Here is a 14,146-nt window from a genome sequence, read left to right on the forward strand (position 1 = left end):
GCAAGACTGCACCAAAGAACCACGCACACACACACACACACACACACACTGTGTATTTGTGTTTGATCGAGGTTGTGAATATTTGATGATTCTTTATTATTTGTCCCTCTGGTGTTCTGCAGTCCTCTTTCTCTCTCTCTCTCTCTCTCCCTTTGTCCAAACCTCTCTCGCTGGCTCTCATTAATCCTGTTTCATGTTGGTCTTCTCCCTCAGGACAACGCTGCCTCGCTGAAGCCTCTGTGATTGGATGAGAAAGAGACAGCCCCCGGCTACCAGTATGGACGCGCGACATCCCAGAGTTTCCCACAATCCTTAGGTCTGTGATTCATCTTATTTTTATGTAAAAGGGCTCGTGAACGACCCCAAGCTTTCTGAAGTTCTCGTCCCTACTGTCGTGACTGAGCGTATTCGCTGCTTAGTTATTCCGTTCCGCCTCCTGATAGCAAAAGAAAGCTGAATTGCAGCCCTGTTGCTAAGTGGATGAACTTAACACTTTAGTTCACACAATATCATATCCAGGTTGGCAGCACTCTGTGTTCCGTTCCCCCTCCACCTGTTATGTACCACCTTAGGATCACGGCCAAACAGGACAAAGGTATAAAAAAATCCCCATGGTATCCATGTTGGATTTAGATTGTCAGTCAGATGTGCACAACACGAGGAACAATACTTGTCTCTCTGTTGCCATAGAAACCAGCATGAATGTGGTCTCTGTCAATCATTAAGTACCAACAATTCTCAGCATTCTTCCTCTAACAGTTATTTACTTTTTCTTGTTCTTCTTCTATGGTGTTCAGATCCGCAGCTGAGTCCAGTGATCCCTAAACGCCGGTCCACGACTGATCTCCTGTCAGGTACGACACACGCCGTCACGCAGGCAGACCAACACCAACCCTGGATTCTCTGGATGCACCCTCCTCCCCCAACAGCTGCACTACTCCCAACAGAGTAAACGCTGCGTTCGTTGGGTACTATTTCCAGCTGTGGAGTTGGGTCACCACTGTTTAAACATGGAGGACGAGTAGACACAGCTCCAGCTTAACAGGCAACACTTTTCTTTTCACAGAATTCAAAGTCAACAATACAAACCAGACTTTAAAAAAAAAGAGATGTTTTCATGCCTCAAACAGCCTTGAGTGTGGGATTAAAGTCGAGGATGAGAAATCACATTTCCGTGACCGTGGAAACCAAAAGAAAAACCACGCTGAGGTTGCGTCATTGTTTATCCACTAGCATGGCTTCGCTCTTTATTTTCAATCAGTTCACAACTGTTTACTAAACCCGGTGAATTGGAACATCTGTTCTTTAACTCTTTATCAGTAGAAAGCCAACAGTGAATGTTTGCACACTGAGAATCTTAATCAGAAAAGGGGCCTTGTTTGTATAAAATGTTAAACATACTGTACAAACCATTTGGATTGGGGCTTGACAATAAAGTCAACCATCTAAAACAAGCATGTGATTAAAGTGTGTATGTGTAGTATTTCTTTAGAAAACATGTTAAACATCTGATGTAATATATTGCTGTTTTTCTCTTTTGTTTCCTGCTGAAAGAATATATACATGTTTTATCTGAGCATCTCCTTCTTTTTCAGGTGACCCCGCCACGTGCCGCCATGATGTCGGTGGACGTGACCAACCGGAACTGCCCGGCCGCCACGCCTCCCACCTCGCTGAGCCTCCGCTCCTCCCACAACCAGCTGCTGAGCGCCGGCGACGTGGTCCGCCAGGGCTCGGCCACGCCTCCAAAGTGTCGCAAAAAGTACGCGCTCACCAGCATCCAGGCCGCCATGGGCCTCGGGGAGGCCGCGCCGCCGTCCTCGTCTTCCTCCTCGCCCTCTTCCCCGCCGGTGTCCCCGACCCCCAGCAATCCCAAACTGGCCAAGAACGGCTTGAACCAGCTGCGCAAAGCCACCCGGGACCTCAACAAGAACGCCACGGACCCGGAACCCGAGGCCACGGCGGACGAGCTCAACGTCAACGAGGGCGAGGAGGAGGAGGAGAGTCATGCACTCACCAACAACGACCGGGAGGAGGAGGACGAGGAGGAGTTTGAGCTGCTGTCGAACGCCGACCCCGAGCCGAAGAGCGAGTCGGACATGGACTGTGACGTCAGCGCGCCCACCGAGCTCAACCTGCAAGATGTCGACTTGAACATTGACACGGAGGAGAGCGACGACATCAGCATCCTGTCCGAGAAGGACGTGATGTCAAAGATGAAGATCCAGGAGCGCGGCGACACCGAGGCGGCGCCGGCGACCGAGGAGGTGGAGGAGGAGGAGGAGGAGGAGGAGGAGGGAGGCGAGGAGAAGAAACCCCTGCTGGTGATGCGCGGCGAGTCTCCTGTGCAGAAGCTTGACAATCCACCGGAGGCGGAGCTCATCTCCGACCTCTGCTCCAACCTCAAGCTCCTCAGGTCGGGCGGCAAGGACTCGCCGCTGCCCCCTCTGCCTTCGCCACCCAAGCACGCCAGCCCGGAGGACGCGCCGCTGCTCTCGGTGGCCTCCCGCTCGTCCTCCTGCTCCTCCTCCTCATCGCCGGAGACGAAGAAGGACAGGCGGACGGGGGCCAAGACGGACTGCGCTCTGAACCGCATCCAAAACCTGAACCCTAGCGACGAAGAGTTGAGTTGGACCCCGCTGTCGCAGGAGAGCCACTCCCCGGAGGAGACAGGTACGAGACGCGCTGCAGGACGCAGCTGATGACATGTTTCCATATATGGGGACCAGGCGTGTGTGTGAATGTGTGTGTGTGTGTGCATACAGAACTCGGGCACTGCTGGAACAGAATAACATACACTTTGGGCTCCAGTACATCTCCCAGATCCCTCCGACTGGAACAGGAAGTTCCCTTGTAACCTTTTGGTTAGATAGTTATGAGTTAATACAAAACTCTCCCTCTTTTCATTCAAACAATTCGATTAGTTCATAGTTCTCGCTCAAACTACAATAAAAAAAGATAGAATTTCAAGGTGAGATTAAAATCTTTTTTCATGCCCCATCCTTCTACAGGAAGCTACATGTAAACTGACTGAGAACCGTGGCGTTTACAGTCAGTTTGTGTGACATTCGCTGCCCTCCTTGATTGACCTGCATTTAGGCAGTCTGGAGGGATTCTACTGTGTAATTTTCATTTTTTCTGATTAAGGCCAATCAAAATTGTTTGAAATTTTAACTATTGGAATATCCATTTTTGTTGAGAGACACGGCACTGCACAGGAGTTTAGGATTATTCTTTAAAATTCCTTGTGAGTTATTTAAATAGTTGTTTGAATGTTTTTTCTCAGTAAAATAAGATCTTAAGCCTCTTATTAAACTACTAATACCCCCCCCACCCCCTTCCTCCAAAAGAAATTCATTGCAAATAATAAAGAAAGATGCAATTATTGACAAACATTTATGATGATAATGTGATAATGACTTTCACACAATACCCTATTTTCGGGTGTTTGTAGCTTGCATGGAACCTCTGCAGGTTAGCTCCTTTATTAGCATCGTGCTCTGAGCAGCTATCATTTCTATGTGTGATGAAAATGTTGCGTTATTCATCCAATCAGGATGTCAACAGGCCACCACCAACGGGCAAGAGGAGAGAAACGCTGATGTACACAACACATTTTGGTTGTTGGGAAAAGAAATGGAAAGAATATCTGCTGTTTCAATTCATGTATTTTAATTATTTGCGGCACAAAGTGGTGGAAAATCTTGCTGTCGTAGTCTGTGTGTGCGGCTCGATTCTGGTGAGGACGTCCTACGGAAAGTAGACGCTGCTCTCAGGCGAGACGTATTGTCCTGTGGAGGGTCCTGAACCCGGCGTCACTCACGTTGTCGATATCCCCCGTGTGCCCCTCTGCTGTTGTTCTCTCGCCTCCCTCCCTCCCTCCCTCCCGTCCTGCCTCCCTCCTGGTCTCACATACACCAAGCCGTGTTGTTTTCCCAGGTGTGTGTCACATTCCTCTGATGATGTTTGCGGGTTGGAGGGCCCGTACGACATTGCTTTCACACTGAGGAGCCAAAACAGACACACACACACACACACACACACAGCATGACGAGTTAAGTGAAGCAACATGTGAGAGTCAGCACTTTTTCTTCAGGATGTGGAGCTACTTCTTTCTCTCCTGCTCCCCCCCCCCCTCAAATTCACTCTTTTCTCTCCTCAAATCCGCCATGCCTTTATGGCTTCCCCTCTCTTGCAGTACCCCCCCCCTCCCTCTCTCTCCCTCTCTGCCTGAGGTTGGCTCTGTTTGGGTACAGCGTGGCAGAGGCAGGTAGCTCACTATGATGCTGGGGAAAGACTACATGCTGGCCATTGTGATTGTCAATTACGAGGGTAGGTGCACACGCTCGAAGTCGGCCTCAAACTACAGCAGATTTTGAGTCTGTTTTTAGTGTGTACGTGTTGTCTGTGTGTGTGCATGGTTCCTTTCCAGCACAGCCACGTAGTTTGTCTGTAACGGTGTCGCTCTCTAGATATCTGCCACAGAAGCGTGTGGTCTGTGCATAATGTGTGTGTGTGTGTTCTGGTCATGGTGGGCTGTGTGTGCGCGCGCTGTCTGACCGAGCCAACATGTGTGTGTGTTTTGCTCGCCCCTCCCCCTCTGCGCTCCACTCGGCTCTGGAGAGGAGCTGCATGCTAACGGGGGCTATCGTCGGCCGAGTGCTACGTAGCTCGGCAGCGACCCGGCGCTGTGGCTTTTCCCGTCTGGCTGACACAGAGTGCGACTCTCGGCTGGTGCACTGTTCTCGGCTGGTGCACCATCCCCTCTCTGTTCCTCCCCCCTTCCCTCCCCTCTTTGTGTAGGTACATGATTAAATCTACATGCAGTTCATGTCCTCCGACTCAGCATCTTGCCCCTCACTCAGCAGACACTCTCGGGTTCTCTGTGCTGTTCTTGCTCTGACCTATTTTAGTTTTTGCTCATCAAAGACTGCAAGTCCCAGAAGGCTTCACTTCACGGCTCGTCGCTCATTGGGATGTCTGCCAGGACCATTTGTGCGCATTTTCTCTACGCACTAAGAGCCCTATCTGTTTACCATTAAACCAGCTAAAGACCCTTATTAACTGTGGGTCTGGTCCTCCCAGTTGTCATGGTGACATGTGGCCTGCTGTCGTGGCAACACGGGCTGCGTTGGCATGGTCAGCAGTTTCAGAACTCTCACACACACACACCAGCAGAGCATATTTCACCTTTATGAGTTGCTACACCAACGTCACACACACAAATACGTGCCATCAATAGTTCTGTGTACGCGTGTTTCTGTGTGTGTGCTTCATCCTGCTCGACAACTAGGAAAATGCAACGTTCAGATGAGATGACAGTTAGTACACGAGTGAGAGAGGAAACAGGGATCTAATATTCTGTGTATGTGTGTTTTCCTCAAGGTAAAGGCTGTATTTCCCCTCACATTCCATCACTGTCAAATAAATGATGGTAACGGCTGTCTTTTACCTACGTTGCCGATTTGTTGTGTTAGAGAAGTTAAGAATTTAAATCTAAAATAACGGTGCGCTTTTTTTATTGCAGTTAAGTTTATTATTATTATTTCTCCAATTGTACATACCTTTTTTGAGGGATATGCAGAATAAATTGAGTTTGCAACACTGATGCTTTGATCGCCGTCACTGGCTATATGAAATAATCTTTGTAATGCTCGTAACAAAACAAGTCAAATTGAGAGCAGGCTGAATTTTGTTTTGTTCAACCACTGCAGGCCTGTTTAGTTCATCTGGAAAACAAAATAACACTAATGATGTGGTGCCTTATTCATCTGGTTCTGATCCTGAAATAATTCCTGTGTTCCTCAGTGGTTGTCCGAGGGGAGACTGAATGGCAGCTGCAGTCAATACTGGTAACCCCAGTCAGCTGTTGGTATTGTGTGTGTGTGTGTGTGTGTGTGTGTGTGTGCGCATGTGCGTGCATGCATGCACTTGTAAGACAAGTACCAAAAGCCCTATGACTTTTCTCGCCAGATATCTGGAGTGAGCAGTCGTTCCAGACAGACACGGACCTCCCCCCAGGATGGAAGAAGATCACGGACATGGCCGGCGTCTACTACTGGCACATCCCCACTGGCACCACCCAATGGGAGAGACCCGTGGCCAGCATGGCACCCCCGGGACAGACCGAGCCCCCGGGCGAGCAAGCGGCCTCCGCGTCACGCAAGAACTCCCTGGGCTCCCTCAGCCCCTCGCCCACCCCGGACCACGAGGTGAGACACGGGAGACCACAAGCTGCTGCGGTTTTCTGACGGGACCACCGCGTTCGTCCACTAACACTGAAATGATGAAGTAGTTGTAATGAAATATGACGTTAAATAAAAATAAAAAAAAAATAGAAAAGCCGCTGCTACAACACATATCGTACGCTTGGGTTGCCACTGTGCTGAAACGAGTGCAGTCTACCATTACAGTCCTCCATTGTGTGTGTGTGTGTGTCTGTGTTCGCACCAATTTGCAGGCGTGCCAGGCGGAGGTCTTCTTCAGGGGCTCGACCCGCTCGGGCAGCACCACGTCCGACAGCTCGGTGGAGCCGCTCTCCGCCCACGAACCCGGACTCTCCACGTGTGGGTTCGTCAACAGCTGCTACTTTGTGAGTCACCGTCTGCTCTATAGCGCACACTCAGACACCGGCAATGAGGCCGCCGGGTGGAGGGAGACCAGAGCAGCCAATCACTGGATCATGCAGAATGATGGAGGGATAGTGATTGATAGACAGGAGCGTGGCGTAGATAAGATATTGATCAGTGGAAATGGACTCAAGTTGACAAGTCGATGTGCCAGAATCTCATTCTGACCTTCACACAAATGATGTGAGGGACGGCCTCTTTTTCCTACCTCCCTCTCTTCTCCCTCCTCAGCCTCGCTCCTCACCTCTGCAGGGGATGCCCGATGCAGAGTGTCGCTCCCTGCTCCTTGAAGACGAGGACAAGGTATGGTACTTTTCTGTTGTCTTTTGGGGACGGGCTGGGCCTAATGTCTTTCTTCCTGTGTGCACATTGTGTTTGTTACAGATGGACAGTGCTTTACTGTTTATTTGTGTCACATACAGAGCAGTGAGTGTTTGCACAGGGACATGTTTTTGTTTGGCTGGTGTACATGCAATGACATGAGTGTCATGTTACAGATACACATGGTACACAAAGTCTACTTCCATCTTTATCTTTCAAAATGTAAAATGTACATACTGTAATTTAGTGTTATTAACTATAGCCTCACTTTTTTTAGACTTGCAAAATGATCACTATCATTATTATTATTTGTATCATAATCACCTCCTCAAAAAAATAACGTTGCCTTTTTGTCGGATAGAACAAAGTGACAGAAGGATGAGCAACAGGTGTCCCTGTCCAAAATGTGTGCTTCTCTGCTGCAATGTTCCACCTTCCGCTGCAGAAAGCAGTTTGATGGACAGCGTCTCGTCTCCTCATTGCAACCGGCGCTCTGTGTGGAGTGAGCTAGTTAGCTAACATCCTTCTTCTCTTTCTTCCCCCGCTCCCTTCCTACCTTTCCCCTCCCTCAACCCCTCCCCCCAAAAAACAACAACTCCTCCCCCCCCCCTACCACTATGGGTGTGTTTGAACGCTGTGTGTAGAAACAGGTGTGGAGTGATTTTGGCGGAAAGATTGATAGTGAGGTGTGGAAGGCAAGTATAACGCACTCGGAGCGCCCCGCGTGACCCCGTGTGCCGCAAAATCACCGCCTCGTGTAGGGAGCATGCGTGGCTGATTGATTGACCTGAACGCAACCGCACCGAATGCACTCAAAGGGCATTGCTCTTCACTCACCCCCGAGTCGTTGTCACCTTCCAGCGGTGACTGAACCCTTTCCCTCCATGCAGCATGGCCCCACGCACACGACGCTGTTTTCCGCGCCCACGCCACAATGCATGCTGGATGATACATGCTGCCGTGGGGTCAGAACATTGAATGCCAGCTTTGTGTCCACTCTAGCCCCCCCCCCCCGCCCTCCTTTTCCATGTAACCTTGGAATCATACATGCAGGTGCAGCTCTAGTTCCATCCAAAGCCCATTGAAATGTTGAAACTCGACCCTCATCTGTGTGCAGCTGTTGCATCATGTGGGACCGGCCTTAAGCGCATTACAGGTTACATGTGTGACAGGGGATTTAAGGAGGGGGGGAGGTTGTGTTTGATGCTGATCGTGTCACCTGCACACGCCAGGACCTGCAAGCGGCCACAGTGAACCCCGACCCCAGTCTGAAGGAGTTTGAGGGCGCGACGCTTCGCTACGCATCGCTCAAGCTAAGGTGAAACGTCTGCACACACACACACACACACACAAGCAGATCAAAAAATGAAAGTCTCTTGTACAGTTGCTGTTCTCTTAACAACGTCAGGCGAAGCAGGATGTTAGTCACAGTTCTTCTTGAGGAAATGTGTCATATTCACTGTTAATGCCATCCAGGCAGGAACACTGGTCCTTTTATTGCAGCAAAATGGAAAAGCAGTTCTACTTGGTGCTGGCAGATCTGCTCTTAAAATTCTCCCTGGAAGACAAAAACAGGCAGCACATCTCATAACTATTTAATTCTATGCAGGAACCGTCCAGCAGTGGAAGAAGAGCGGTCCAGCAGCGCTAACAGAGACCCAGAGACAAAAGTAAGAGCCTGCACGAATCACGCAGGTATTTTAGATAGAAGACGGAACAAGTCCTCATTTTCCTGTTTGGTTTGGACACTGTTCCTTTTTCCGAAATGTCTAAAAAAACAATTTCAAACTCCTTTTTAGAAGGAGCTGCCTTCTTCGTGTTGAATGTTGTGATCTCCTGCGGTCTACTTCGCTCATGTAATCGGTCCTTAAGTACCGCGGAGCACAATCAACATTCGCACACTGCACCCTGTGGGATAATGTTGTGTCTGTTTATGTACCGGCCGGGCCCGTTTGTTTACTGCTGCAGTTTGTGTCATCAAGGCTGCGCTCTCTGCTGAGTGAAGCTGAGACATTAAACTGTGCTGCCCCCAAGTGGTCGAGGCCAAGAACCACAGCTCTGCGCTGCCTTCGATCCCCTCTGCAAACGAGAGCCTCAGACTCCGTAGCGGCCCGAGAATAAAAAAAGTTCAACCAAATCCAGCACAGTCAATGCAGTCTGTCACAATCTAAGACTCAAATAGGTGTATGTGTGCGTGTGAGTCTGTGTGAGTGTGGGAAGCGCCTGGGATTAGACTTTAAAGACCACAGCCAGCGTGACTCTGTCTACTTCCTGTTCCCTTCTGACACTGTTTGTCTGGGAGAAATTCCTGTCCTTAGCAACAGTAACCTTGTGATGAATACCAGGCCCAAACACAGACCAACAGCCTGATCGGTAGCACAATCAAAGGCCTCACTCAACAATTTCCTCTCTATCGTGAGTCACGCTATTTGACTACGGGAGACATTGTTCAATCAGCAGTAATGTCGTTCAGAGTGAAACTCCTTACCTTCAGTAAAAAGAATCAACCCTGGACGCGGGCCCCTGAGACAGAGGCATTGTGGGTCTTCTGATGTCCCTTTTAATATTGCGTGTGTAAGTGTGAGACGCATCCCTGCTGTGTTATACTGACCGTTTGCCAGTGACCTATGACCTCCGTAGAACTCTGTGAACTGACCACTGAGATCAAATGAACGAGGACAGATGGATGCGTCCCACTCCTCTAAACGCGTCTGCCTGCCCGTGGACATGCTTTGTGGCGTGTTAGCTTGCAGCCTGCAGAGCGGCCGTGTGGATGAACCGGGGTAACGCGGCGGCTCGCTGTGTCCTCAGTGTTTCGCTGTGCGCTCGCTGGGATGGGTGGAGATGGCCGAGGACGACTTGGCCCCCGGAAAGAGCAGCGTCGCCGTGAATAACTGCATCCGGCAGCTGTCCTACTCCAAGAATGACATTCGAGACACCGTCGGCATCTGGGGAGAGGTGAGAGGCAGCCATGCAGTGTGTTACATGTGTATTTTAGGTGAAGAAGGGAGGGGGGAAGAGAGATCAAAAGCACTTTGTAAATGGTTACTCTTTTATGCATTGAGCTGCAGGAATGAACTGGTGTGTCTCTGTCTCCAGGGGAAGGACATGTACCTGGTGCTGGAGAACAACATGTTGAACCTCGTCGACCCCATGGACCGTGGCCTTCTTCACTCTCAGCCAATCGCAAGCATCCGTGTGTGGGGTGTCGGCCGGGACAACGGCAGGTCAGTCTCCGTGGCAACCACCCTTTTTTTTTCTTCCCTTTTACTGACCCCACCCCCCCCTATTGCTTGCCCCCATGATGGATCATTAGCGTGTACGGTTTATCCAGAAGTCCTGTGTGTAGTATTCAAGCACCTCAATGATCGCACATCGCTCAGTAGAAATAAAAAGGTCAGGGTGACTGGGTAGGTGATGGATGATGAAGAAAAGATTCATCAGGACAAAGGGGACGATGAGGGGGGGGCAACCCCCTCCTCCCCCTGACTTCCTGTTTGCAACCCTCACCAATTCAAATGTTGGTTATCACGAGGAACCAGGTGGACAGGAGCAGTCAGTCGCTGCTGTATAATTGGATCTGGCACGTGCACACACACACACACACGCGCAGGGAAAGAGGCGATGCTTAAAGCTCGGGCATAACTGCAGAATTCTGTCGCTCACACACACACACACACACACACGTGCAGCGTTGTGTGTTACAGTATATTTACAAGATCAGATAAAAGGGACATTTCCACCGTACATATAGGATGAGAGTGGGAGTGCTGGGAATACCTCAGATGCAGCAGAGGGAGGAGGAGGAGAGGGAGGGGAAAGGGGGGGAGTTGGCAGGGGAGAGAGAGAGAGAGAGAGAGGGAGAGAGGGGGAAGGTATGGTTAGTGCTCTCTGGGCGTGGAGCAGGTTGAGGAGTGCCGGCCCGCGGTATCACATCAGTCGAGGTTGTGGTCCTCCTGTGCACGCGATTAACACTGTGAGTATCTTTGCCTTTTTAATCTGACAGGTTTTTTTAAAAAATCACGACTGCTTTTGTTCAGCTTTTCTTATGAAGTAGCAGGTCGGAGATTTATAGCTGGGCGATTACAAAGAGAGGTCACAAAGTCTGTAGTGGATGTTTGAAGAGCTGCAGGGTTCTATGCTTTTCTGCAGCATGCAGACAAATGTTTATACTTGTTAACGGCTTCTTTTTTTACATTTGTTGTGAGGAGTCTCTTCATTTCCACACACACACTTTGAAAGTGGTGATGTCGGCATAGTAACCGTATCCCTCTCTACCCATGTGCCACGAAACTCATTATCGCCGTAGAGATTAAAGATTCTCACGGCAACCGTGACATTTTCAGGGGCGTCGGCATGACGATAAGACATAGTGGAAATCAGACCCCCCCCCCCCCCCCCCCCCCTCTCTTGACTTTTTTTTTTCTCTCTTTGTCGGGGTTCTCTTCTTCGTGTTTTATTGTTTTAAAAAAATATATTTTTTATCCTTAGGGCGAATATCAAGTATGCCTAAAAATGCACTGCTGCTTTTCTGCATCGCTCTTCAACGCTTGATTTCTTGGGAAATAGTTTCTGGGCCGAACAAAGAAGTATGCAACTTGTGTGAGATACTTTTTTTCCCCCCTCTCTTATTTCCACTAACTGGCTTTATTTCCTCCCTCGCTTCCTTGGACACAGAGAGAGGTAAACACATTCCTCCTCCTTACCCCTCCATCCTCTCCGTCACCACTTATTGTTTCATTTCCTCCGTGTCTCGCTGTTCTCGTCTCCCACTGCGTTGTGCATGCAGGTGTGGGAAGTGAAAGGTGACCTCCTCTCTACTCGTCTGTCTACAAGCTTTTTTTTTTTTTTTTAGGTACACACACACACACACACACACACACACTAACAGGACTCTTTTCAGCCAGGTTCCCCTTGAGGGGGTCTGCTCAGAAATCTTTTTACCCTTCAGGCCTGTGTTTCCTATTGCACGGCACATTGAAGTTATTGAGATGGATTTAATGTGCCTCTGAAGAACGCAAATCACTGTGTGTGTGTGTGCGTGTGCGTTCTCCCCCCGCTGTCACTCATTCGACTCTCTTACATCACGGTGCTTTATTGATCTCAAGGGTCCATCGAGCGTGTGTTTGCGTGTGTGTCCTGTATTCATCAGACCGATAAAGGTCAGCTCATCTGTCATCCGTCTGCAAGAGCTGTCTGTCCCAACAAATGGACACACACACCAGACTAGTAGTTCTTACTCTCCGTCTGTGTGTCTTCGCTGACCCGGTGCTGTCCTCTCTATCTCAGGGACTTTGCATATGTGGCACGGGACAAAAACACCAGGATCCTGAAATGTCATGTGTTCCGCTGTGACACTCCGGCCAAAGCCATCGCCACCAGCCTGCACGAGATCTGCTCCCGGGTTGGAAAACTAATATTTATCATCATTATTTATTATACTTTTTTCTATTAATATTAGTAACAATATTAATAATGTTATTTCTATACTATTTTTTAATTAAATGAATGGTTTAATACTATTAAGAAATAATCGTATAAATCATGCAATAACAATTATTGTAATTCCATTTTTACTGAATTGGAGCGTGTCTGTTTATGAACAAGTTTGTCCCTTAAAATCTTTTTTTTTAAATGACTAAAGGACATGATCCGTGGTCCTCCTGAGCCGTGTCCTCACCCTTCTGTAACCGCGTCTGCTTGTCTCCCCTCCAGATAATGACAGAGCGAAAGAATGCCAAAGCGATGGCGGGCTCTCTGCAGGACAGGATGCAGGCCGGGATAGATCTCCCTTTACAAGGTACGCTTTGTTTACCCACGCTGTGTTTCTCACACACCGTGACAGCGCTTGGGAGCGTGTGAGGGGAAAGGGCTTGTTTTATATCTCACGTCGTAAAGGACTCACGCAGGCTGCGCCGAGCGAGCGTTGGTCACATGTGAACCACCATGCCCTCCACTAATGGCCTTCGAGCCTGACAAATGTGTGAAAGGCGTTTCTTTCCTCTCCCGGCATTGGCTCCCTCCACATTTACATATTCACAGCACCGTTAACCGTGGTTAGTGGCCAGGGGTTTCCGGCGCCCCAGCATGTGGCGCTGTTCAATCACCTCAGACACGCAGAGAAGGTTTAGCAGTCAGACAGGAGACGCTGCTTGGTTCTCTCAGCCGGCTCGCCGCCAATCTGTCGGGGAGAAGAGTGATCGGCTGAGTCATTTCTATACGCTCACTACTGCAGCGTCTACGCTCCAAGTGAACTCGGAATGAACCGACAGACAGGAGGTGCAGCGGGAGAACACGCCGTTACAGGCAGCAGGGACAATCAGGGTTTTCTTATGAGCAGAAAACAGACGGCGCCCTGAGGGCGCTCACCTCTGCCCCGTTTTCTCTCAGCAATGAAAGCAAAGCCACGTAATCCCCTCCGAAATGTAATATGTTCTTCCTCGACGTTCCCTTCTTCATGACAAAATGTCAGACAACGTACTATAGTATTAGAGTTAGACTAAACCAAACAGCACAAGGACCAGAAGGACCTCGTTAAAGCCCTCCCCGCTGGTTCGAGACATCTAGATGTGTAGCCCTGCAGAAGGTGGTCAGTATGAAGGTGTTTCCAGTGCAGGCGGCAGGTGGACACCCTCTGTAGAGGTGCATTGTGGGTTGTTGGCATGTATTTCAACACGTGCTCCTCCCAGCAGAGTTCCCCACACCAAAGACGGAGCTGGTTCAGAAATTTCAGGTGCTCTACCTTGGGATGCTGCCCGTGGCTAGACCAATAGGTTAGTCCGACACACACACACACACACACACACCTGCTGCTGTGATGAGATGTGATGCCGTCTGACTTTAGGTATGATTTTAATGTTCTGATTTTTGTTTTTTTGAAACATGCTCTGCTCCAGGCATGGATATCCTTAACGGAGCTATAGACAGTCTGATTGGCTCCTCCAACAGAGAGGACTGGACCCCTGTGGCCCTCAACGTGGCCGACGCTACGGTCACCATCAGCAAAGACGAGGTGAGACTGAACAAAGCTGGGCAGATTAAAAAGGAGAAATCCAACCCCTTACACAAGACAGACCTTAAAGATGTACAGGACGTAGTTGACGTGACATCACCCATCGATTGGTGGACTGACGTCTTGGAGCCTCAAGTTCAACATATGGCTCTTACCAGCCTTCTTGGTTTTTGGAAAACAGAGG

At 49.4% G+C, this 14,146-nt stretch overlaps 1 protein-coding gene across 6 annotated transcripts in view; it reads left to right on the forward strand.

The window, feature by feature from the left end:
- The window catches only part of apbb2b (amyloid beta (A4) precursor protein-binding, family B, member 2b), a 29,794-nt gene that overhangs the window by 9,486 nt on the left and 6,162 nt on the right, over positions 1-14,146 (forward strand). For 2 of the 6 annotated variants that reach the window (XM_062564205.1, XM_037471733.2), the window contains exons 2-16: positions 214-316; positions 798-854; positions 1,596-2,673; positions 5,974-6,212; positions 6,461-6,592; positions 6,861-6,932; positions 7,595-7,645; positions 8,183-8,268; positions 8,560-8,620; positions 9,762-9,908; positions 10,050-10,177; positions 12,240-12,354; positions 12,666-12,750; positions 13,640-13,723; positions 13,847-13,962. In XM_062564205.1, the coding sequence (XP_062420189.1) occupies positions 1,617-2,673; positions 5,974-6,212; positions 6,461-6,592; positions 6,861-6,932; positions 7,595-7,645; positions 8,183-8,268; positions 8,560-8,620; positions 9,762-9,908; positions 10,050-10,177; positions 12,240-12,354; positions 12,666-12,750; positions 13,640-13,723; positions 13,847-13,962 (2,373 nt within the window). In that variant the 5' untranslated portion in view covers positions 214-316; positions 798-854; positions 1,596-1,616. Of the gene's footprint in view, positions 1-213; positions 317-797; positions 855-1,595; positions 2,674-4,213; positions 4,333-5,973; positions 6,213-6,460; positions 6,593-6,860; positions 6,933-7,594; positions 7,646-8,182; positions 8,269-8,559; positions 8,621-9,761; positions 9,909-10,049; positions 10,178-11,382; positions 11,634-12,239; positions 12,355-12,665; positions 12,751-13,639; positions 13,724-13,846; positions 13,963-14,146 lie in introns of those variants that run through there. The other 4 variants (XM_037471734.2, XM_062564206.1, XM_062564207.1 and 1 more) reach the window with 4 other exon arrangements.

Source organism: Pungitius pungitius, chromosome 9, assembly GCF_949316345.1.
Source record: "Pungitius pungitius chromosome 9, fPunPun2.1, whole genome shotgun sequence".
Lineage (NCBI taxonomy): Eukaryota > Metazoa > Chordata > Actinopteri > Perciformes > Gasterosteidae > Pungitius > Pungitius pungitius.